This window comes from Xiphophorus maculatus, chromosome 11 (genome assembly GCF_002775205.1).
Source record: "Xiphophorus maculatus strain JP 163 A chromosome 11, X_maculatus-5.0-male, whole genome shotgun sequence".
NCBI lineage: Eukaryota > Metazoa > Chordata > Actinopteri > Cyprinodontiformes > Poeciliidae > Xiphophorus > Xiphophorus maculatus.
The window spans coordinates 20,496,080-20,522,456 of NC_036453.1; the positions used below are offsets into that span (position 1 = coordinate 20,496,080).

General features: G+C 38.8%; 2 protein-coding genes across 6 annotated transcripts in view; one reads left to right on the forward strand and one right to left on the reverse strand.

The window, feature by feature from the left end:
* The first annotated feature begins 2,497 nt into the window (after positions 1-2,497).
* Positions 2,498-13,556, forward strand: LOC102225716 (guanine nucleotide-binding protein G(I)/G(S)/G(T) subunit beta-2). Its single transcript, XM_005802891.2, has 10 exons — positions 2,498-3,202; positions 7,361-7,441; positions 7,553-7,591; positions 7,888-7,994; positions 8,639-8,702; positions 9,791-9,953; positions 10,356-10,422; positions 10,518-10,719; positions 11,159-11,375; positions 12,535-13,556. The coding sequence occupies exons 2-10, from the start codon at positions 7,385-7,387 to the stop codon at positions 12,639-12,641; spliced, it is 1,023 nt and encodes a 340-aa protein (XP_005802948.1). The 5' UTR covers positions 2,498-3,202; positions 7,361-7,384; the 3' UTR covers positions 12,642-13,556.
* A 4,717-nt stretch (positions 13,557-18,273) lies between these two features.
* mink1 (misshapen like kinase 1) overlaps positions 18,274-26,377 on the reverse strand; it is a 34,035-nt gene continuing 25,931 nt past the window's right edge. For 3 of the 5 annotated variants that reach the window (XM_023341979.1, XM_023341981.1, XM_023341980.1), the window contains 10 exons: positions 25,712-25,829; positions 23,982-24,098; positions 23,631-23,742; positions 23,142-23,291; positions 22,696-22,839; positions 22,148-22,282; positions 21,888-21,988; positions 21,393-21,789; positions 21,164-21,303; positions 18,274-19,905 (listed from right to left, as the gene is read on the reverse strand). In XM_023341979.1, coding sequence (XP_023197747.1) covers positions 19,822-19,905; positions 21,164-21,303; positions 21,393-21,789; positions 21,888-21,988; positions 22,148-22,282; positions 22,696-22,839; positions 23,142-23,291; positions 23,631-23,742; positions 23,982-24,098; positions 25,712-25,829 — 1,498 coding nt within the window. In that variant the 3' untranslated portion in view covers positions 18,274-19,821. The remainder of the gene's footprint in view (positions 19,906-21,163; positions 21,304-21,392; positions 21,790-21,887; positions 21,989-22,147; positions 22,283-22,695; positions 22,840-23,141; positions 23,292-23,630; positions 23,743-23,981; positions 24,099-25,711; positions 25,830-26,377) is intronic. The other 2 variants (XM_023341982.1, XM_014470213.2) reach the window with 1 other exon arrangement.

Sequence of the window (26,377 nt, forward strand, 5' to 3'; positions counted from 1 at the left end):
AAAATGAGGACACGGGGTTCCTCAGTTCTGTTTTTGATCCTCATTACATTATCAAAAACCATGTAAGTTATTCCCTAAATCCAAATACCAACGTCAGAGTTAAGTTTATGTCCATAGCACAAATTCAAAACAACCAAATGCTTCATAGTCAAGCTGAATACATAATTTTACTTTTCTTCATTTTGAGCCAAGAATGTTCCGTGGAGATACAAACACCGAACCATATCAGGAGAGTAGTTTCTTCTGACATGGTTGCTGAAATCAGAAACTACTCAATGCATCAATTAAGATTAAACGACTCGTTTCCATCTGAAACTCAATCTGCCAACACTGAACTAAAAGGCAAACAGAATAATCAAGTGACACAAAACATAAATACAAAAAAACTACCCATAAAACATTGGATTAAATGAAAACAAGAAACATGCTTAAGAAAAATAAAACAGTAGATGAAAATCTAAGTTTCAATAGATTTTAAAGTTGTCTAAGCAGCATCTACTTAGTAATCTGTAATTTTGGGGCTGCCAGGGGAAAAGCTTGATCACATTTACACATCAGTCTGTAATCAAACAACTTTAATTGTGGTCATATTTGACTTTAAATTCATTTGCGGTGGAGTTATTTTTACATGTATTTCCATCCAGAGTTGCTCTCATTGACTCCTTGAGCCACTCTGGCACATTTTGAACCTGATAGATTCTGACACGGCCATCTTGGAATATGGGCAAACCATCAGGGAAGCCAGAATTCACTGATGGAGTAACCCGGTCATTCAATTCATTCAGGTAGTCAGATGGTCTCACTGTTTAGCCACACAATATTATTGAACCTGCCTGACCAAATGAGCAACTCCAGATCGTAGCTCTGACCCACAGAGTTCTACAGTAGGCGCTGAGGATGAACGGTCCATGGTTTTCTCCAGGCTACACAGCTGTGTCGTCTCAAATCCTTGAGTTCCCTTCACATTTTATAAGTGGGAATGCTCTTACTTTCACTGTTAAACAGAGCCATGGATTTTGCCATTGTTTTTATGACTAGATTTTTGCAGATTATGATCACTCAATATTTTTTTCCATCCATATTTCTTTTAGCAAAGTTGACGGTTTTCCTCTACACTTTCAATGAATGTGGTGGTAAGTTCTTTACCTAATTTTGGTAGATTCAACAATCTCCTTATTTTCCTTCCTTGTTTGATGCATGCCAATAATGTGGTTCATATGAAACATAAATATTCAGTGACCATAAGATGTTTCTTCTGATATGCATAGTAGCTGAAATCAGAAACTACTCAATGCATCAATTAGGATTAAGTGACTCGTTTCCAGATGAAACACAATCTGCCATGCAGTAACGCTGTAATTATCCAATACACTACACAGGTGGTGTATTTTGATTACATTTATGACATCTGTCTATGTAACAGTGTGATTAAATCTATAGCATAAATGTGGTTCAGCTTTCAAGTTCACATTGTTATGAAATGGTTTGTCAAAAATAAGAATGAAAGACAACTGAAATCCTCACTTTGATATAAGCCTGCGTCTGTTCTGATATGGAAATTAAGTTAAAAAGTATTTACATGCAAGAATCTGGCATGTCTACAAAATAAACAGTTTGCAGATAGATATCATCTAATGGCAAAATTAAGATGCTCCAGTTCTCTAACTTTGCGCTTAGTGCTTTTACCTTCTTCACCATCCAACACAAAAGTACGTGACAGTCTCATAAATAATCCTCACCCATTCCAAGGGAGTTGGGAAACTATGAATCATCTCTTACAGATCAATTATGTCAGGCAGTTCAGTCCAGAAAGTTCTTGGCTCTTTTGTGTGCTTTCAAAGCATGTAGCTGGAAACATGGAACCAAAAACGCATGGCAGGCATATAATGTGAGCACAATGTCCACAACATCTTTTGTGGTAGGAAACCAACACACCATCCCCACAGCACAACATGGTGGTGGCAGCATCAGCAGCAGCAGGACAATATCTCCAAACATATGAGTGAGAATGATTTAAATCTAGTCAAAGTCAAGATCTAAATCCATGGAAAGATTTGAAAACTGACCTGCACAGAGTCACTCCAGTCAGTCTGACTGAATGGCTAAACTTGGGATGTTTTGGGGAAAAACACGGACAGCAGTAATTCAGATGAAGCTGGTAGAAGTCAACCCCGCAAAGGACAAAAGCTGTAGTTGCTGCAAAACGTTGACCCGAGAGTGAGGCTAAATCAAAATTCAAGTCAGAATTAGGAAACTATGTATAATTTTCATTGTAGCTATTAAAGTCATTATTATTTAATTATGTTGCAAATATTTTTTCAAGGGTTATATCCAAATGAGTACACGAACAGCTAAGCTTTCATGAGTCACATTTTTGTTTTTACATTAAAATGTGTGCAAATTTTATTTACATTAAATGTGTAAAATGCATAGTGTGGATTGTCCCTTTTCTCTCTCTCTCTCTCTCTCTTTCTCTTCAAGTCTTTGTGTCAGGAAGGCTTATTGATATCAGGGATCTGCTCGTTTCTCCTGTAAGGAAAAATACTACATGAAACGGCTTTACAAGACGTATTGATGTACTGCTGCAAGGATTTTCATCTTATTGTTCATAGGTAGCGGTTTGCAGATTTTGCGTCGGTGCTTCGGGTCTGAGCAGCTGTCCTGCAAGAGTGTCGGAAGAGGGAGGGAGGAGGCAACCAGAGGGAGGAAGGAAACGGGGATAACGTCACGAAGACACGGAGTAAAACGGGCAGAGCAGCGGTTAATGGACGATCCTTGATGCGGGCCAGAGGAAGGAAAAACTGGGGCCAGTTCTTTTGATTTTTCCTCCCCCCTTACATTAGACAAAAATGTTTTTCCTAACCTTCCGTACGTGAAAAGGTGCGACGCCGTCAGCAGAAAGGGGGAAAAGAAGAAAGAAAGAAAAAGGGGGGGGAAAAAAGCAGCAGCAGATTTGATCCTTTCCTATATCTAGGTTTTTGGGGTTTTTTTTTCCTGGAGCTCCACCAAAAGAGAAATGGAAATGTGTGGAGCCCTCCTGCGTTTTCCTGTTCACTGATCGCGATTACACGGAACTTTTTAAAGAAGGATCGTCCCCGGACTGCATCTTTAATGCGTGAAAAAGACACGTATTTCAACCCTTCACGGCATTTCGGAGACGACGGTTTGAGTGTTTTTTGAAGCCCATCGGGAGAATTAACAGGTAGCCACCCTTTATTGAACGCCGTGGGTCAGCAGCCTGGTCTGCGTTAAGATGGCTGGGCAGATTATTTTTGATCACATATGGGCTACGGCCAAATGATTGCAGGTAGACTCGTGTTTGACGTTTTCAGATAGATATAAAAGGCATAGAGAGGTTGCATAGAGAAAGAGAGAGAGAGAGATGCGGTGCTGATGCATCCAGATACATCCCCCATGAAGAGCGGCTGTTTCTTTCCAGTAGATTTTTTTTTTTTATTTCTGGCCTGCATCTGCATGCTGCTGCATACACATCCTTAGACATTTACATCTGGTCCATCAGACAAGCAGCAGTCAAAATGATCTGCTCTGCTCTCCAGCTGCAGATGTGACCACCCTGCTAGCCCAGCATCAGATCAGTGCATCCAGAGGGGTGGGGTCCCCTCAAGATCTCTGAATCCCTGTCATCCTGTGTTGGGTGTGCGGCATGGTCTCACGGGCGAGACAGCCGAGGGAGGTAAAGCCTCCTCTGTGCTGCTCAGCAATGCATCGGCGCAGGAGGAATCTGCAGTGCAGCTCCACCGTGAACCGTCAGCCGGTTGACGCTCACAAGCAGCTAACACGCACACAGAGCATCTGGCTGGAGTCAGCCAGGCCTGATCTCTGATGTGTTCCTCCTCCACTTCCACCTCCTCCCCAAGTCTTTCTTCTCTTCATTGGCTAAACGAGCAGCTGTGCCAGGAGACTGAGACCTATGATGCACCTTCCATTGGCTTCCATTAGTGCTGTGTGATCCATCTGGTCGCAGGCCCCTCCAGGGAAATGTAGTCTACTATAGCTAAATGCTCTTCCTTGCAGTGCGGGGCTCTCTCGTATTCTGGGTGGTTGCATGTATGTAAAGCGTGGAGCAGAGCTGGAGGAAGATGGTGCCGGAGCTCTAAAGAATGTTATATTTGGGGCCCAGTTGGACCAGACCTGAGTATCTTAAGCCCATCGGGTCACATCTGGGCATTAATATTTTCTATTGACATCAATAAATGTCAATAGACTAATAATAGTCTATTGACATAGTCTAATAGTCTATTAGTCTATTGACTAATAATAGTACTATTAGTCAATAGACTAATAATAATACTAATAATAGTCATGAAAAGTGTTCATTTGAGCAGTATTCAGGTGTAAGCATCGTGACACTCAGGCACCCCACTCTGTCTTTCCCACTTCATAAATCTTTTGCTTCAATGCCTAAACTGTGACTGTACAGCACTTTGGTCAGTGGTACTGTTTTAAAGTGCTATATAAATAAACTTGACTTGACTTAAACCTAACCTTAAATACAAGCCGCATTGATAAATCTTAAAATTTTGTACTGTTTGTGATCATAAGCACGGTCATGAGCTGGAAGAGAACTTGGATGGCTGAAAATAATGTCCTGAAAGAACCGGAAAGGAGTTCAGAATGTGGAGTCTTGTTGAGTCTTAGACTGATGTTGATACTGCTGACCCAAATGGAGTAAATGGAGTTTTATTTTTCCAAATAAAAGCATTTCCAGAGTACAACAGCAGATCCCCTAAGCCACTTTACAGATCTGCATGCCTGACCACGTTCTAAGTGTCTTAAAAAGTTATGACTGGTTGGTGCATGTGCAGCAGAAATCCGGTCCAAGTTCTCTTTGGGTTAGCAGCTGTGCAAAAGATCACAAACAATATTTAGCAATTTGTGGATGTAATTTGTAAGACTAGTTAGGGTTAATTGTTGGAGCATAAAAGCAAACAATAAATAAAAAAATAACTGTGACAAAAAAGGCCTGAGAAAAACTCTCCACACGGAATACTTTACCATAATAACTGGAAAGTAATGCATGACTAAGCCTGTCATGATAACTGATAAATCGTCCCAGGAGTTTTTGCGATAAACAGAAATGTTGTTTTCAGACAATTGTCAAAAAACCTAATGGTAATGGAATAACAGTGCAAGAATGCGTTCTTAAAGATCAATAAACTTTCAATTCTAATGAACATTTGGCACTGGAAATTGAAGACGTTTTAAATATCCAAAATGAATAAACAAAACAACAAATAAGATGAATTATGAAGCCTGAAAAATGTCCACCAAAAAAGGGCTAGTTGAGACCAAAGCACCAGACTGAAGACTTTTATTATCCAGTTTTTGGCGGAAAAAGAGAGAAAAGAGAAAAACAATATATCATACAAATGGAAATTATTGCACTGCCTTTAATTTATCATCCAATTAATTGATTTATGCTGACAGGCCTGTACATGCATGTCTTAGGATGCAATATTTTAGTACCTTTTTTTTTTTACTGTCCTAAATACACATTCTACTTGCCAATAAGATATTCAGTCTGTTGGGTGGAGTCTCAGACAACTTGACAAAGCTTTTCTAAAACCCCAATTAATACAGTAAAATAAAAATAATGGCCTGTCACATTTTATTGTTCTGGTTTTACCAGCAGCTGACGATACAGGAATGTACCATGAAATACATTTTAGGTTGAATTGAGCTCAGCCAATTAACTGATCCTAAACAGTTACTTATTGAGCTCTTTGCTAAAATGAATAAGCAGCCTCTGAGTGAAGCTCATCGCCCCTCAGTAACCATAGCAACAACAACATCAATTTTAAATAGTCCAAACTTGATTGAATTTTATGAACCGAGCTTCATGTTTACTTAAATCAAACACATCACCGATCTTTCTTGACCATCGAAACATTCATGTAACAGTATTTATTAAATAAATAGCAGGAAGTAAGCACAGTAAACAATGTTATTTCTAAAATATACTCATGTGGTACATTCTAAATGGGCCACGAGATCCCATGGTATCTAAACGGCACAATGCTTCTCCGTTTAAGTCAAATTTACCCAGCTAAGCATCAAGTAGTCGCCTCATGCTTGATACCAAGTGTCTATGTTTGACACTTTCAAGGACGACAGGAATTTTCCTATTTTTCTTTGACAAAATGAAAAATTCTCATCCAGAAGAAGCTTTTGCCACTTTTTAACATCTGTGTACAAACTACTAATAGGCTTACACCAAGGTTGCATGATATTTATTTTAAAAAACCGTCATATTCTTACTTTTCCCTAAAACACTGAACTCGTCTTCTCTCCTTATCCAATAAAGCTGATATTTGGATCTAAAGTCACACCTCTGAAGGGTTTCAATGCAGACTCAGAAGAGTTGAGAATGTGAGGCCGGTTTAATTAGTTTGGGTTGAAAGCATGCATAAACAAATTTATTCACAGTTACTTTAAACTTTTACCAGTGAGCAAAGTTTGTACCTTGTCAAGTTACAATATTTTCAATTACTTTACATATTTAAAGTGAACTTAAAGCTAAATCCATTCGTAGTAAATGCAGCTACAAGTAGGAAGTTTCAAGGTACATCGTTTCTGTGAGAAGCTAAACGTTCTGAGCGCCCCCTGCTGGCCTGGAGGACCTAAGCAGCAAATAAGTTTGCGTTTGCCTTGGGCTGGCTCTGACAGGGACAATGTTAGCCAGTTTAAAAGCGCAACCGTTGTTGAAAAGATGAAGTGGCATTTACTGTATGTTGATGGAGGGTCTCTCCTATGGCGGGAGACGGTACTCAGCATTATCATGAGGTCTGACTGACCTGTGTGCTTCAAGGGGAACGTTCACCATTTATCTGTTGCCTGGTAATGAAACTGGCAGCTGAGTAGTAGCTTAGTCATTACAGATTATTCTCCCCTGTTAAATCAGACATGGTTTTGCCGTCATAAACAGATTATAAGTGATTTCCTCACAGTGGCTTCAGTAAACCAAAGAGATTAAAGTGTGTGCTTCGATTTAAGTATTTATATCCACAAGTTGGGTGCAAAAAGTGCTTTAAGTAAAGTTTATTTTAAAATCTAATTGTTTGATATTTGATTAAGATGACCACTGGATTACCGGATTATGAGAATATTGAACTATGCATATCCCAGATGGGATTTAATCATATGTACGGTCAGAGTATATCTGCTTATCTCCTCTTCTGGGTGGAAAAGGGAAGGCTGGCTTTGAACCAACCTCAGCTGTCACCAGACAGGAAGCTCAGTGGACATAGGCAAACGGTCATCTGCTGCCACTACCCTGAAACACACTTGATCGTATTTAAGGCAATGTTTTATAAAATTACAATGGTTCTCTAACCAACAGGTCAAAGCTTGGAAAACATCCAAAATGAGCGAGCTGGAGCAGCTTCGTCAGGAGGCCGAGCAGCTGAGGAACCAGATAAGGGTAAGTTATGATTTGAAAGCAATGAACTTCAACTTTAAGATAAAAAATCTATCTTTCTTAAAATGCGACATCCTGTCTTGTCCTCTCCTGTGATGGTGTGCTGCGCATTAGGATGCCAGGAAAGCTTGTGGCGATTCAACACTCACCCAGGTAAATGGCACTGAAAACCGGCCAACTAAATGGTAACTGGACTGAATTTATATGCCGCTTTTCTTGTCATGCCGGCCACTCAGAGCCGCAGGCAACTTGAGCTAAGTGCCTTCAACATGTGGCGAGAGGAAACGAACCTACAATGTTCAGACTGCAAGAAAACTATACCCACTGATCCCACAGTCACTGCCAAACAAACTATTAACATGTGATATTGTAATGAGTTTATGAGCAAACATAATTAAACCGAACACTCTGCAAAATAAAGCTCATGAAAATCTTGTGTTCTCATTTAGATGGCTGCTAGTTTAGATCCTGTTGGCCGGATCCAGATGCGGACAAGACGCACCCTTCGTGGACACCTGGCCAAGATCTACGCCATGCACTGGGCCACAGACTCAAAGTGGGACTCCTAAGTTTTGACCCCGATACTGTCCATGTTCTGCATGTTGTTCTTTTCTTTGCAAAATTGCTTCACTTCAGCCACACTAGATGTTTTTGAACAGCACGTCTCTGAGTCACTGTAGTCTGGACCCGGGAAATATCAAAACTCTCATTTTTGAGTCTTTTTTTTTGAGATGTAAATTTGCACCTAATCACCTAAAATTGTGTGTTATGCTGCAAGGCTGGCTTACGGTTGCGCTTATTTTGGATTGTCCGGATCTCGCAGTAATCAGATATGGCTAAATTATGATAGTCATCGCAGTTGATTTATGATTTAACAACAGAGGCAGTTATGTTTTGGGATAGGGTAAAAACATTTTAAAAAGAAAAAAACTGCTTTTTGCAATTATTCAGGTCATTTATAAAAAATTGGTTTGATAATCTGAAGTATTTAACTGCGATGAAAAATTGGCAAAACCCGAATATGTGCACTGCGCAAGGGAGAAAGACGGGTAATTAAAACACGGAGGTTTTAACAACGGCAGGTCGGATGTCGTCATCAGTAAATATTGGGGTAGTTGTGATCCAACATGTAGACTGGGTTGTACCTGGGATTTATCTAGATTTGTGTTTCCAAACCTTTGCTTTCTGTTGCTTCTGCAGGCTTCTGGTTAGTGCCTCTCAGGACGGGAAACTGATTGTGTGGGACAGCTACACCACTAACAAGGTAAAGTCAGTAAAAATTCTGCTCTCATGAGGTCATAACCCGTCTGGACGAGAAGTTGAGTTGAGTGACTCAGCCCAGCTTCCAGACAACAATTGCAAATGATCTAATGTAACATTTACAGTTGCTTCAGTGGAGATTTCCTGCTGTTAGAGGATTTTTATGCATTTTCCCCTCTAACCGCAGCACTGGATGACATTTGGGCCTTGGAAAAGATTTACGGGTTGTTTCGTATAAGTGGAAACTTAAATGTCTTGTTACCTTGTGAGTTTTATGCTTTTCTCTCCCGTACAGTGTCCGACACATTTGCATAAAGAAATATTGGTTTTGCGACACATTTTGCTCGTTTCTCATACTTTTTCACTATTCCATTGACCTCTGACCTTTTTGACAGGGGAAACTTGGTAGGGTGAATATTTCGCAAAAAGGAAAAGAGACTATTGTACAAAATGAGAAAAAGTGTTTTTAAGCTTACACAGTTTGCAGAAGTTTTCATATCCCTTGCACTTTTTCAAATTTTCTAAAAATATAATTATATATACTTAGTTACATGGTTTTGAAAGCTTCTTTCTTTAAAAAAAAAAAAAAATACCTCAACCGTGTTTAACCATAGGAATTGAGTCAAAGTGATGTGCATTATTAGTTTTCCTACAGCGATTTGAATGGAGGTCACAAAGTTTAATTTTGGTCTCATCCAACCAGAGCCCCTTGTTTTACTCGTTGGCTGGTTGCTAAGTTTAAACAAGACCAGATTGTTGAAAACTTCATTTACTAATAGGTGACTCACTAGATTTCATTGAGTGGTATCAGATTAAAAGGGGCTGAATGAACCACACTTCCAAGATTTTTATATGTCTAACATTTTTGAAAAACGCAATTACTGCTTTGTGCTAGTCTATTACATAAATATCAATTTATGTTTCGGTTTTTTGCTGCTTTGAGGATATAAAAAAAAAAAGGTTCAAGGGGTATAAATATTTTTGCAAGGCTGTTTATAAATCTGGCTGCACACATCGTGACTCCTTCATACTGATTCCTTTCTGCGATGTTGAGAGTTTGCATTTCGTCACATGATGCGTCTTCCTTCTTAGATACACGCCATCCCTCTGCGCTCCTCCTGGGTAATGACCTGTGCGTACGCCCCCTCTGGGAACTACGTGGCGTGCGGAGGCCTGGACAACATCTGCTCCATCTACTGCTTAAAAACACGTGAAGGCAACGTGAGGGTCAGCAGAGAGCTACCTGGACACACAGGTGAAATTTACCTCTATAGTAAGCCCAAACTGATTCATTACCCTGCCAGAAGAATGTTTAAAGTGATATTTAACCAACATGATTCTTTTGGCTGGAAGCGATACTGCTTTAACGAGGTCCGGTCAAGATCTCGATTTCACTCTGATAGGGAATCTGGGGAGGGAGGAAATTAATTTTTCTTGAGATATTTCTTTTGTCTCATTTCTCATCAGAAACAAAGTTCTTGATTAAATGGAAATTTTACCTCTAAATTTGCCAATTTGCTGTGAATATTCTGGGTTTAATCTGGAACATTGAGCCATCAAAAGAAGTGGCAGGCCTACCGCAGTTACTCCAAGAGGGCATTAGTGACTCAAATGAAAGAACTGTAAAGATGACGCCCTCTTCTCTCCGTAACCCCAGGTTACCTTTCATGTTGCCGTTTTATTGATGACAATCAAATCATCACAAGTTCAGGAGACACCACCTGGTGAGTCTGACGAGTCAAAGCCATGAACCTGCAGTGCAAACATGTCCTCCGAAGCTGAACCGCTGTTGACAGACTCTTTTGCTCTTTGTCCCCAGCGCGCTGTGGGACATCGAGACGAGTCAGCAGACCACGGTATTCTCGGGCCACACTGGTGACGTCATGAGTCTGTCCCTGTCGCCCGACCTCCGCACCTTCGTCTCAGGAGCCTGCGACGCTTCGGCTAAACTGTGGGACATCAGGGACAGCATGTGCCGACAGACCTTTACGGGGCATGAGTCGGATATCAACGCCAGTTGTGTGAGTGCGCCAGCCAAACGTAAAACGACACGGCTTCCGGTTCTCTTGTTCCTTCTCTGCCTGTATGGATCTATAGTTTGACACAGTTCAGGAAACGCAGTGAGATCAGATCACAGTGAAGATACTCGTGATGAACGCTCTTGAAAGCTCTTCACATTTTGTCGTGGTACATCTGCAATCTTTCTTTTATTAAGATTCTGTGTATTAGATCAACACATAGGAGAAAATAATCTGAAGTGGAAGAAAAATGAAAGTGATGTATTTGAGCATCTGTGCTTTCAGGAGACGAACAGCAGAGACATTTTTTTAAAAACGATCAGATCAGATTAAGTGAGACACAGACATAACAGATTCCTATAAAAGCTCCTGGCAAATATGGGAGCTTATTTATTGCTGCTTTTGCAAGAGTTTGCTTCTTAGCCATCACTTCTTTTCCCAGTTCTTCCCCAACGGAAGCGCCTTCGCCACAGGCTCCGATGACGCCACCTGCAGGCTGTTTGACCTGCGTGCAGATCAGGAGCTCAGCATCTACTGCCACGACAACATCATCTGTGGAATCACCTCCGTGGCTTTCTCTCGCTCCGGCCGTCTGCTGCTGGCCGGCTACGACGACTTCAACTGCAACATTTGGGACGCCATGAAGGGAGACAGAGCAGGTGGGCCCCAAATCAGATTAGCTGTTAGTGCGATACAGCGCAATGTTGATGTAGCAGCTTAAACGTCGGCTGGTTTTTCTGAAAGATTTGTTATAAAAAGTTAGTTTATTGTGAAAAATTCAGCCTCGTGGACGGAAACAGGGTGCATGATGCATTCAACATGAAGAAGTTGCACACCTGCAAAGGTCTTAGTTCTGCAAGATGGCGACAGATTATATAACGCACACAGTTCTGAGTTGTTGTGATTTTAAAAACAATTATTCCTTAAAAATAAGAGCAAACATTCAAACTAAACATTTGATTTTTGTCAATTTTTTTTCAATAAGACATTTTGCAGCCACAGTAAAAGTTTTATTTGTGTCATGACTGTAATATAAATTTACACAAAGCTGCTATTACTGCAGATTAAACGAGGCAGCTTTAGTGACATGTACCTGCAAAACCTTAAACTACGTCACAGTTTCCATTTATCATTAAGTCTCAGGAATATTTGTGTGGAAACATCTGGAAACAATGTTTAAAATCATACATATAATAACATAAAACAGTCATTTTTAACATAAAAATGACTGTTTTTAGGGTAGATGCAATGTAATGCAAGTGATGCATTACATTGCATTACTTGCAACGATATGCAAGTAATGTATCAAGCGAACAGCTTTTTGTGTAACATTAAAAGCTTTGAAAATGTTAAATTACTTAAATAGGACTACAATTGTGCAAACAGGGGCAAGAGGTGGCATAGTTCTCATCTTATTCTTAAATGACACAAAAATATAATTACACTTTTATATTATACGAGAGCCAAGAGACAATTAATTAGTTGTGTGATAAAACTTAAATTTATAGTTTTATTTGCCAGGTTATGTAATTGCTTAATTTAATTTATGGAGGAAATCACTGTGATGTGCAGTTAGTAGCTGGTGGAGGTCAGTAAGACAGATTTACAAATGATTTGTTTCATAGTATGTTGATAAAATATTACACTACTGTCAAAAAGTTAATTACATTTTCAATTTTATTGCACTTAAACTTGCTGAAATGGTTCCGTTATCCGCATGTTTTGCCGGTTATTAATTCTGTAGTTACTACACAACTAAAAATAAATAAAAAATCTTAACAAGCGTCTTTTTTAAAAAAAAAATGTGACTCCCTACAGGAGTCCTGGCTGGCCATGACAATCGCGTGAGCTGTCTGGGTGTGACAGATGACGGCATGGCGGCGTGCACCGGATCCTGGGACAGCTTCCTTAAGATATGGAACTGAGCCACGCACGTCAGCAGGAACCACACGCACGCCCAGCATCCCTGCACACACACACGCGCACCCCACCCCTAACCCTCCTCCTCCCACCGATGCTGTATTTAAGATTTAACAGCCAAACTGCAACATTTTACTGTACATATTATGAACAACGTAGGTCCGAGTTTATCCACACAGCCCCCGGTTCCACAAGGCTTTGAATACAAGAAATGAACACATGCCTACATCACACACTACTGACTAAAATGCACAGCAGCACACAAAACTCGTTTATATCAAATGTGACCAAATACAGCTGAATACAACTTCAGTTGCTTGAATGACAAAAACACACACAAAAAAACTTAAGATTCACTGTTACCTGAAGCCTTTTAAACACATCTAACACTCCTAATTCACACAGTTCTCCTGAGAGACACCGCTCCTCCAGAAGAGGAGCGGGAGAAGAGCCCACCGGATGATTCTGCCTTTGTTTACAATGAAACTCAACACGCGCTTCATGTTCCTTTCTGTACCATTTCTGCATCATACGTCTTCAGTGACGCCGGCGTGAAGGAAGAGTCCCATAAGTGCATAAACGCTTCACTGACATGCTGTTCAGGTCATGTGGTCACATTTTATAGCTATGTACATCTCACACGCTAGTTTTTAAGTTCACTTTTGCTCCCTTTTCTTGCCTTTTTTTTTTTTTTTAAACTTGTTTTATTCATGTTTTCCCTGTGTGCCTCAGATACACTGAAAATTAGATAATTATCAGGTAATTCCAAATGATCTTGGAGAAAAGAGGGACAAATTACAACATACAGAAACACATCTAGTGTCAGAAGCCAGTTTTCAAACTTTGACTTTGTCATTGATTATTTGGAAATTACCATGGAATAATTGTACATAATACTAATAAATAATAGCCTCTCCTGATGGCTTTTGTGGTTTCTTTTCTAAAGCTGCAGATGGGATACTGCAATTACTGTGTTGAATGCTAAGAATTTATTCTTGGATAAAATAAACCCAGAAAAAAATTTCTGGACTGTTATTGTCTTTAGCCACAAGGGGGTGCTGCAGTCCACTTTGGAACAGATTCAAAATAAAGTTACAAGCCATCCCACGATCGGCAATCTTTGTATGGGGTTCCTACTCAGTCCATGTAATAATAAAAAAGAATGAATATTTATCCTGAATATTCATCTTCATTAGAAGTTGCTAGAATTTATATCAGGCAGTTCTACAGTCATTCCCTAGATATTCATTTGGAGGAAACGCTTTTGGAGGTGTGATCATCCTGTGTGTGGTTGAGGATAATCTTTGTGGTCAGCTTTAAATGTAGAAATGGGAGAAAAAAATAAACAAACGTGTTCCACCAGGAGTGGAAGAAAAGACAGGAGGAAAAACATGGAGGAAGGACCAAAGAGAGACAAAGAAGTTGAGAAGAAATGTCAAAAAAATGAAATGGCACAAAGATGGAAGGCAGGAAGAAGGAAAACATGGAAGAGAGGAAGCAAAGAAGAAAGAAAATAAAGCAGGAATAAAAATGGCAAAAAAGGAAATTAGTTGATATATGGAACAGATGAGGGGCAACATTTAGACAAACGGACAAAACTGTTCCCATAATCCATCTTTTCCAGATTTTTCACTGTCCAGAAATAAAATCATGGATGATTTTGTCCCTTTTACAATCTTTTTAAAATGATTGTATCTGAAGCATTTCATTTTATTGTCATTTCTGCTTCAAATCTTTCTAGCAACTTCTAATTAGTAATCCATGACTTCTGAGACTGCTTCCTCAGAGTAAAAATATAACATGAAACAAAAACAAAAAAAGTAGTCTTTTGTCTTCATCCCGTTTTCCTTTCATTGCAGATGTAACCATCAACAGAAAAAACAGCACCAACAAACCAAAGTGAGATCAAGATTTTATTTTTCAAACAACCTGTATTAAGACATAAATTCATTCAGCACAATCTTTTGAAAGTTTAAAGTTTATAGGTTTATGAAATACAATCTGAAGTTAACCTCTCACAAGTAACACAGATGTGGGCACATTAAAACGTTGCAAAAATGTAAAAAATCAAGTTATTGGAAAAGAAAAATGGATATTATAGCTCTGTCTAAACATCCTGGTGATTATGATTTGCCAATACCATTCACACACGCCACACCAAAAACAACAGAAGTGCCATAATAGATTATTACTAGGTTTTCTATTTATCGTTGCCATTAAGGCAGTTTCTGACATTTCATTGTCTTTAGTTTCCCAGGTGATTGTATTAAGCTGACAGAGAAGGAGCTGTCGTTTCGAGCACTTATAGACGTAAGAAGAAAATGGTTTTGTAACAAACAACCCAGCCTACATTTATTCTGCCAAAGGCCACTGAAGAATCACCACCTGCGAGCCACACTGACGTGGACAGCCAGGGTTTTGATTGGTTCAGATATTGCTTATTTAACAGAAGCGTCACCGTCTCGCCACGGTTCTTCTATCAGTTTCAGACGATGCCTTCAGCTGATCTAACTGATAAACCCTAAAGTAACGCCGACCTTCTTCAAAGTGTATCTGTTTAGGTTTCAATTGGTGCTTAGTGCAAACTTGAACAGAACTTTCACATGTTAAGGTGCTTTTTTATTTTAAAACCGTTTAGGGCTTAGTATTTTTAAAAGGATGCTTTATTGTAATTAGAGATACACAAACCAACATGCCAAAGGTTGGAACTGGTTAGTTTTCCTTGATAGTCTCTGCTGGGTAATCAGAAGAACAAATCCGAAAAGATATTTAAGCATTTCTTAAATGCATGAAAGCTAAAATTAAATTACCAGCATGTACTTTGATCTATTTAGTAAAAAAACGCAATGTGTAATGAATTCAAATGCTTTGAATTCCTTCATTTAGTGATTCAGAACCACGACTTCTATCAAAAAACTTTCACTGCATTTTATATCCCTTTTAATAAAGAAATGTACATGGAGAATTGATCAAAATAGGCATAAAAAATGCTAATCTATACTAGCCAGGAGAAAACTGATTGGTGCAACTCTGGCTATAAAGTAGTATCATGTTAGCCTTAAATTTAATGTGTAGTCTTAATGCTTTTAATGTCTTCTTTAACAGCGAGGCTTACTTTTATAAGCCTCAGTAACAAATCTTGAATGTTTTCAAAAATGAGTCAATTAAATTCTGAAGTTTGATTTTAAAATATGATGCGTTTTGCCTCAGATCTCCCGCAAATTTTACACATCCTAACTAAACGCGCAGTCTCTAATTTTGGCATAATTGTTGTCCTTTCAATGAAAACTTACTTCTTAAAGTTAAGAACTACGGTGCCGAACTGGCTTAGCTTTGGATCCTATTTAGTTTTAGATGTGCCTACCATGTTTTCACACTACAGTCCTCAGTTTTAACCATCGCTGACATCCTTTATTTCTCCAGTTTCACAAACTGATTTTGATAAAACAAACATAAACCTCTGGTATTCTGACAAATTGTTTAAATGTACTTCAGACTCTCTGGTCGCTGTTCCCTTGATAAGAGGCTAAAATCGCCATTCTGATAAATTGATTGATAAATTCTGCACTTCCTTTATGACGATCACCTGAGAATATTAACGGTCCGTCAGCCCCGCGCGGCTCGTCAACCAACATGGACGTCGCTGTGAAAGCTGTTGGACGTCTGTCTGGACAATGCAACGGCCGACAACCGTTTCATTTTTAAACAGCCATTTTATCTGATTTCATGCTGACAAACCCGACGACAGAGAATGTGGGGTATAGGACTCCGTCTCTGTTATGCTAACTTGACCCATCCTAAAATACATTGTGCTTAGAATAGTGTGTTACACTTTTGTACAAAAACAAACCTGTTTTATAGATGTACATTCACCTTTATTTCTGAATAATACTAATTTACAAACTTTATAAAATAGGCTTCTGAGAATATAACAAGCTACTCTCCCGACTACAAGGTTACACAATCAACATCACTGAAGGATAAGGAATTATTTGATCTGTGTAACATGAACCTAAATTACCAACATCGTTTTGAGGACACTTCTCTCACACACACACACACATACATATTCACTTGAGGGTTTTCTCCAAACTGGTTTCATACACATGGCTTTTCTCTGTGCTGGTTCCCTCTGTAAGCTGATCCACTACACATTACATTAAGCTCAATGAATGCATAATAACCCATTTGTTATTTCTGATTGGACGCGCTATGAATCATTTGGAGTTGATTTTGGTGCCAAAGAAAATGCATCTCACGTTCAACTTGGGGGATATTCTAGATTTCATCCTATTTTATTTAAGTGCACTTAACCGGCACTGAGTGGTAGTCCTAAATGTCTTTTTGGAGTTTCTAGTAAGAGACAAGGGACGGGGCTAAAAAAAATTATTCCTTAGGCTTCTAACTTTCTCTACTGCAAGGCACTACTTAATCTGTAAACACGATGGCAGACTGATTGAAACTAAAAAAAGGAAAACGAGTGCCAAAGCTCTGTGTGTATTGTAAATCTGCAGTGTAGGCCATGGCACATAAAAGATATTCAACAAGGGGAAATAAAAAAACGTTTCATACAGTACTATACAAACTGTTGAAGTATGTGTTAGATATACATCTGTAAGGGTTTGTAAACTGAAGGAAAAGTGTTCTCCATGCCCATTTAAATTTTATTCCTGTACAATAAACCATCTATCTATCTATAGAATAAGAATTTTAACTTTGACTCAAACATGTCCTGCGATCTTTATAGCTTTATGACGGTACATCTTATCCTGAAGGGCAAGCTTTAGCAGAGTTTCCCACTGATCACTAATCAAAGGTTCCGTCATCATTTCCTCAATTAGTTTGGTTTCTGATCAGACAGAAATCTGGTTGAATATTTTTACACACTCTTCTTTAGAAATAGTAGACTTAAGCTGAACGTTTTGATTTTAATGTGCATTCGGGATCTCTCTTCAGTTTGAAACCATCTGACTCAAGCGCTCAGATGAAACTAAAGTGGTTTAGAAGTTTGAGACTGCAGGAACCATAAAAGCTCAATCACTTGGATTAACCAGCTAAATGGAGATGAAGTTGGACGATTAAACAATTGTTGATTGGACCTTCTGGGATGTCCTGGACTCAACTTACATTAAAATTTAGGTTTAAATGATTAAAATTCAGTTCTTTGTTGGGAATCCAATCAGTTTAAATTAACTACCAATTCTGAAAAGAAGAGTAGTCAAATATTCACTCACAAGATGGTTGGTGTATACAGAAAAAATACATGTGGCTGCGTTGTTGTACTTCATGTTATCGTTATCAGGGTTTCCCCCAGTGTATTAAAAGCCTGGCAGGCCACCAGGCCTTACTTGTGGTGCCCCCACCAGGCTAAGCATTGCTTATTTACTGAAGTCTTTTTAAAATGTTTGCATGTTTTAAGACTTTATAGTTGGTGTTCAAATATTAATCTTAAAATCTTCCAATAACACAAATTATCAGGTGATATTTTCACATTTTTAGTCAACTTTAAACATTTTTTAACTCAAAAACACGACGGGCCGCTGGATGAATGACTGCACTAGCACCCAACCACTGGGCTTAGCAAGTTTTCTGGGGGAAACCTTGATTATACATTGACAAAAAAAAGGTCAGTTGAGGTTATCTGTGTGTCTAAACCTTCGATCAACACTGTATATTATATATATATATATATAAACCAACTATTTATACATTACAGGAGGAAAGCCTTGGTCAGTGATCTGTGAGTTGTTTTCGCCTCTATTCACAGCTTCCATTTAGTTTCTGCTTTCTTTGGCCTCGACTCACCCAGTTATCCCAACATGCACTGTGAACTTTGGCAGAATGTAAATCTATAAAATATATTATGTTTCATGAGTTGTTCCACTCATGCTCTTCAAAGTGCCCAAAAAGCTGGAGTACTCTGCCGAACTGCAGCGTCTCCCTGAAGATAAATTTTTCTGCTGGCTGAAGACCACAAAGAGCTGTTCTCCTGCGCAAACACTCCTCACACACATAGTCACGCAAAAAAAACAAAAAAACAATTTAAGGACTAAAATATGATACAGCAGAGTTGATCAGCGATTGTCCCTCCACACCCATCCTCCTCCTGAAGCTCTCATCATGCTGCCTCACATACAAACTCCCCTCTTAAAAAGACTCCACAACAGTAGAATATATTGCAATAATATGGCATTAGAAGTACAGTAGAAATTAAGAAAATCAGTAGCCTAGAACTATTACAGAACCACTACATACAAATAGTAAATTTGCGTACTTTGTAAACCTATGAAAGATGGATACAAGTTGAATGGAGTTGGTTTTTACACAAACCCAAGAAGAAACTAAAGCAGGAAGTTGTTCTGTTCTGACTCTATTTACCTTATAAAAAAAGACTTTGAACTAGATTTATCATTTATTAATAATGAACTGAAATTTAATGTACATTTAAACGATTCAAGGCCTGATTGCTGTGACAGCAAAAAAACAAACAAACAGGGTTTACAAATAACTGAAGTATTTAAACAAGCCGCTTCACCTAGGTTTTGCTCATCTTTTTGTAATACATCAAATGTTTGTGGTTAACCTTGATATGGAACAACTTCATTTCAAAACGGCAAACTTCTGAACAAATAAGGTCTGTGCACCACAGCACATGGACTCTTCAGCATTTCAAGTTTGAAACGGATTCTGGTCCAAGTCTCAGGCGATATACTATTGATTTTGAACACAGTACTTGAAAAATAATGCCTTCGTCAAATATAGGAATGTTAACGTACGTCACAAGTAGAAACTAAATAGATCAAACTAAAGAAGACAGCTTCACAAACAGAACAGAATCAAGCTAGGTTATATATACAGAGTCTAAATTAATTGCGGATATTGACATTTGAATCTCATCTGCGATTTTTCATGATGATTCCCGGCAGACTGCCAGCAGGGGGTGAGCTGTACCTTAAGCAGTTTAGGCTGGAATGAATGTAGAGTTTGGTTCTGTGGTGTTTTTTTTTGTTTGTTTGTTTTCTGTTTTTCTGTGTGAGTTCTGGATGTCTTTGCGTTTGCGGTGGGAGCACGCAAGTATGTAGGAGCTTCAGGGTAAAAGAGAGTAGTGTTTGTAAATTGTGTGCATGCGTTAGCAAGAATGTCGGCTCTGCTGGGTTCTACGCACTGACCAAAGCAGCTGCCGCTTCACCAGTTCATGATGCAGTTTCTGTTCAGGGTCATGAAGTACACCTGGCTGCTGCCTCCTGAACGCACGGAAGCAAAAAACACCTGGGGAGCAGCACAGACACAAAGGGCATGCAAGTGTTATAGCAATTATTAGCATATACACCATTATTCTGAAAAAAAGGTCACTTCCCTTTTTAACACAAGTCTTAATGAGTTAGAAACAAAACTTATAGAAAGTCAATATTTTGCAACTTTTACCACTTGAAGTTCGTTGCACTGTCACTACAACTAAAAGCACTTTGAAATGCCTTGCTGCTGAAATGTGCTATACAAATAAAATTTGATTGATTGATTGATAAAAACTAAATTGGTGTTTTAGTATTTTGTATATTTCAAGCTTTGAAAGTCTGAAATTATTTGAAAACAAAAAGTATGACAACTGCAAACATAGTAAGACATGGCTGTAAACCTTGACTAACAATCCTAGCAAGAGGGCATTGACAAAAAAAAACAGCTAGCCTTGGGATTCCTAGAAGATCGGCCGTTTTGGAAGAGTGGGAAAAACTAAGTCATTATTAAAACAAAGCCATGCAAAGTCAATTTTGCAATTTTCCACAAGCCAGAGAGGGAACACAGCAAGAGTACAACACGAGATGCTGTTCTCAAATTATACCAAAACGCAACATTTTGGCCAGTAAGCAAAAACATTCAGTGTGGAAAAGTAAAACTACATTTGTGACTGGACAAACCATTCTGAAACTTCCTGGTTTCTACAGGAAGAAACATTTTTAGAGGAAAAAAGGACAGAGACTAGATGTGAATGTTCTCCTTTTAACAGAACAAAGATTCAAAACATACAATCACACAGATAATTTTAATAAATTAATATGTTTTAATCCAAAAAAAAGACACCTAAGTCAAAATGAGAAACTGAAAAATTTTGGAAATTGATGTGCCACAGTGTACAACTGCACTGTGGCACACTTGCTGTACATATATTTACATATACATACTGTATCTGCATTTTTTGAATCTTTGCAAGGACTGCTCTAAGTTGCTTTTTATATTGACAGCATGTTATATTTTATTTTTATTTTTATTTTGTCTACAATTGCTACTCAGTGGTGGTTGTTGTGTGTCTTGTCTCTATGCTGCTGTAACTGTGAAATAATTTCCCTGCTGGGATGAATAAAGTAATTCTATTCTATTATATTTACAGATATAAATCTAATACCACCTACATATGAAACTTGACAACTATTTTAAAGAATTTTTTATTTCAAGTTCAGAAAAGATTATTTTAATCTAGGTTTTGGTATTTATTTGCTTCATTTCTTTTCGTTAAGCATTGCTGTCTTACCTTATCATTTCTTTCACAAAGGAACTTCAGTCTCTGAGCTCTCTTGTGCATGAAGACCCCATCCAAGTGACCGGTCTCCACAGAGCGGATCTCGATGGCCTTTTCACCCCATCCCATAATCTGGTTGGAGCAGATATGAGCTGCAAACCACAGAAACATTAGCAATGACCAGTGCAACTCCACCTTACATAACCACACAGTTTTAAAGTTCGCTGGGTTTGAGTCGTACCAACGGATGTGGGCATCTCGCCCCACTGCAGGACGACATCTTTAATGATCCGTCCGTAGGTGTTGACGTAAACACCTTCGTCCTCGTAGCAAAGCAGCATCTCCATGCCGTCAGAGTTGGGCAGGAACACAATTGCGTGTGGAGTCACTTGGCTTTGGATCTGCTTGCAATGAAGGAGCAACGTCAATGCTTCCCCAAAGATTTCACTTCTACCAAAATACTGCAGACTGAAAGCTTTACAACTCACATGAACAGGGATGTAAATGTCATAGTTATTTCCAGAGTCTACATCGATGGCGTGGAACCCAGCACAAGAACCGTAGATGACCTTCAACCTCTGGCCCTCTTCTACAGTCAAGTCAACCAGTACAGGCCTGTGTGGCAAGTCTGCAAAAGACTGGTTTAAAAGGCCAAAGGGCATGTGGGAATTTTTTTAGGAAAATAATTAGCTAGATTGACCTCAGAATGTAATGTGATGGGAAAGGAGAGCTCTACCTTGAAGGCCATGAATTTGTGATAAGGTTTGGGCGCCCACGCATAAACCTCCACCGCATTCTTCAAAGCAATCACCAGAAACTTTATCCTCTCGTATTTCACTAGACAGAACAACAGTAAGGCCCTTTGTCAATAATTAATAACTCACTCTTATTTATTTTAGTTAGCCTTCATTTCACCAGGTTAACCACTTGTTGCCACCAATAGTCAACCATCATTTCTCAGAAGGAGAAAAGATGGCTGACATGGATGAAACTTACCCACTTTGTAGTGTACACAGCCCTCCATTTCTCCCACAGTGGTCCAGCCTTGCTTCTTTTCCACCTCCGGGTCGTTGTGAAGGATCTTATTCCTCAGCCATGCCAGGTAATACACGCGAACCTTGTTCTTCTTGCCTTAAACAACAAGGAGATCTTGATCAAAAAGATGTCAAATGTTGTGATAAGCTCAAGAAACAAATTTACATCAGGGTTTCAATCAGTGTATAATAAGCCTGGCGGGCCACCAGACTTTACTTGTGCCCCCACCAGGCTTAGCATTGCTTATTTATTTAAGGGTTTTTTTAATGTTTGCATTTTTTTAAGACTTTATAGTTGGTGTACAAATATTAATCTTGCAATAACACATAATTTTCAAGTGATATTTAAAAAAATAGTTTTTTCTTTTGAAGAGCAACATCAAACCAGAGAAAACTAGGATTATGCACCATTTTATTAGCATTTTCCTATTCTAATTGAAAACTATGAGTGTTTTGCTCTCAAAGTTAATTATTAAAACCCCAAAAGAATGCCAGCTAAAGTTAGTGTACCTGATATTGTGATGAGCAAGTTGAGGCCCTCCAGAACATCCATTTGCTGGAACCTACGGGAGTTGATGAGTGGGTAAACTTTTCCTTGACCACTGCGGTCCAGCAGCTTTAAGCCGTTCTCTGTGCCCACCAACAGGTTCACACCTACAGACAAACACATGGACACATAAATAACTAAGACTGGATGTGAAAAACATTGTAATACTATCGTTCTTGTAGCCACAACTAAAAATAACACAGTAGAATTCATGTTTTTCTATTTACTTTTCTTCTTTACTGCAAAAACAAACTGTAAATTGGTCACCTCTGAAACAAAAACTCTATAGGAGCAGGCTTTTGTGTTTAACTATGCTTATAATTTAATTAAATGCATTTTCCTTTTTGTATTTTCTTTAATCTGATATTTAGCTGTTTTTGTAACAGAACAGTGTGATTTTCATCCTCACCCCAAAGTGCAGCACATAGGATCTCAGAGTTGAACCTTTTCTTGTACTTGCGGATCTCAGGTGTGTCATTAGGAGGGCGCGTGTTGGTAGGATTGACATTCACCATGGATCCCTTCCTCACTTCCATCTTCAGCTGCTCAAATCTGGAGCCTAGAGAGCAAAAACGTGGATTGTTTTCACTAATGATCATTTTCAATATATAATTTTTTTCAAATGACATTTGCATAAAACCAAACCAGCAGAACTGTATATGTGATTCCCCTCAGAATATTTTTGTTGCACAACAGATTAGGGTTGAATACTTTTGCAAATATGACAGATCAAATGTATACAGACTAAACATATGCTAAAACTAATTTTACAATTTATAAATGTTTTGAAAAAGTCAGGTTTGACAAAAAATTAACAAACCAGTGTGGCTGCAATGTTAATTGGTCAATATTTACACTGAGCAGATACTCTGGGACGTTTAAAAAGCTTGTGACTCACCGCTGATGGACATATTGTCCCCGGTACCACCTGGTGACTGATACATGCCAAGATCCACAAAGGTGGTGAAGGACGACTTGCCAGATGCCTTCACCAAACCCCTGGATTGATACTGGATTGAAAATGTTGTCGTTATTTCCACATTAAGGCAACAGAAATTAAATTTTGAATATTTTATACACACAGTATATATGTAATTTTACTACCTATATCACTTTACAAAGACAACTAATAGTCATGTATTGAACAACGTTTGATGAATATTTCATGCCTGACATGATGGCATACATAGCAGACATAAAAATAACCCACGGATTGAGGACTGATATACTTAGAATCAGTGAAACTTGCATCATAAACAGAGTCCTTCCCTGGGGAGGAGTGAGAGGCTGAATCGGTGGGAGAGTGGGAGGGCTGCACCACATCTGGCAAGTTAGTGTATCCGTTATGGCTCCTCTTCTCTGGGGTCTTCCAGGTAAAACAAACACACAATTCGTTATGTAATGATGACGCCACAGATTTGAATCTGGACTAATGTGCTGCAACCAAGTATGACATGTTCAGCTGGAAATAAACTAACCACTTAGAGACCTAATCCCTATATCCATCCATTTTCTAACACCCTTGTCCCTTTGACAGGTCGGGAGGGCTGCTGGTGCCTATCTCCAGCTAACGTTCCGGGCAAGAGGCGGGTGAAAACTATGGACAGGTCGCCAGTCTGTCGCACCTAAAGCCTATATATTCTACCAAAAGTAAGAATCAGAAACATGTGTGCCTTTATCACTTGACAAACCTATGAAGTATTCCCTAAAATTATCATCTATGATTTGAAAAAGGGTTTGACTAGCCACGTTTTCAGAAGTCAAATTTCCTTTCAATTAGAAAAACTTGAGCACAAAATGTAAATTTTCTTTAAGAAGGTAAAAGAAAATTTTGAAATACACTAAATCTAAAATGCTTACCAGATAAGAAGTTACATGAACTTCATGTTGGAAACAAACTGTATGTGATGTAACCCAAAATTACATGAACCAAACCTATGAGCAAAGTTTTTCATTTTCACAATAAATGGCTGAACGGGAAAATTTCTATTTTTACATAGAAAATCAAACAGAGCAAATACTCTCCGGCTTTGAAGGCAAGTTTTTTTAAATGGGTTAAATTTCAGGAATCATAAACTAGTAATCAATGATTTTCTATTTCTTGTAGTTATACATTTGACATGAACTACTGTACATGAAAGCCACTAGGCTGGGCGAGGACTCATGCATCTTGCCATTACAAACAGTGAGCGAGATGTAAGGGTGGAAAAGAATAACCCTGGAAGCAAAGAGTGACTTCCTATGCTCCAAAAGTGTCCATAACAACCATTATACACAATCTACACGGCAAGTTTTGAGAAGAAGCTACAGGGAATTTAACTGGAACTGTGTGCTTCAGACAGATGAGACCAAGTCTTAACTATGGTAACAAATGCTGCGGGCCTGTTTCTATTTTAAAACGCCTGGGAGCCCTGACTGAGTGCAAGCACTCATGAGCTCTTTCAAACACCAGGATGTTAAAAAAGAAAACATTGTGAACTCTTCTTGTAAGCTGAAAATGTGCTGTCATTGAGTATTTCAGAGATAATATTGCAAAACATAAAACCAAATCAACACAAATCCCTAAACCTAAATCATATAAAACCTGTAGAGCAAGGCCATTGCACTTAACAATAGAACTCCTTACTTTCCAATTATCAATGCAACTTGGTGCAAATAACACCAGACAGACATGAATACAAATGCACTTCATAGTATTCATCTCATTAGGAGTCCTCTGGAAGATGTCTCCTGTCATGGTTGTCTCCACAGATATCTCAACAATGCTTCAGCTGACAACGTAACAGTGCTTGGCCAGAGGGGAGCTTAGGGCGATATGGAGGAGTTTGACAAAAGTTTAAAATGCCTGTTTAGAAAGAAATGACAGCAAAACAAATCCAGTAATTTTTTTTACAGTTTCTAAATATCATCGGTTTTGCACTGGTGAAAAAGAAACACAAAGATGAATTTTAAACACCATTGCATGTAGAGGTGACTCACTCTCTGAACCAGCATTGTCTGATCCCCATATCCTCCAGCTTGCTCTCCCTCTCCCACCTCACCCTCATCTTCATGAACCACCATGGTGTTGACTGAATCACTGTCTGCATCTCTGTGGCTGGATAAAAGAGAAAACATGATCAGGAAGATATGATGCTGGAAGCTAAGTGAATATAATTACCATAAAATGGACATGTCTTGAACAGGATGCGCCATCCTCCGTCCTGTTTAGATAATTTAAGAATTACTGAATTGCTGATTAACATGCCAGTCCAATATGGCTTACATTACTATGCTGAAATCCCTTTTCTTCATTTTGTCCCAACCAGACTTTCTGCAGGAGAGTGAAAATGTGCTGCATCCAACACAGCATCAACTCTGCTAGCAAGTCGTCATTCTAAACATGCAAGGCTGTCCCTTTTGTTTCTGATGATACATCGGCTTTGAATACACATCTCCAGTCTTCAATGAACTCACGTCTTGCTTCTGCTAAAGACAGTTTTTTACCTGGAGGATTTCACTGAGGTGTTGAGCTGCCATTAGGATGTTTTTTTCTCTGGCTTGACATGACTGAATTTTTCAGCTTGTTATGTGCAGACCAAAACGTGCAGAAAAGGTTGCTCCATAAATTCAACACTTGTGTCAAAAGTTAAAAAAAAAAAAAAA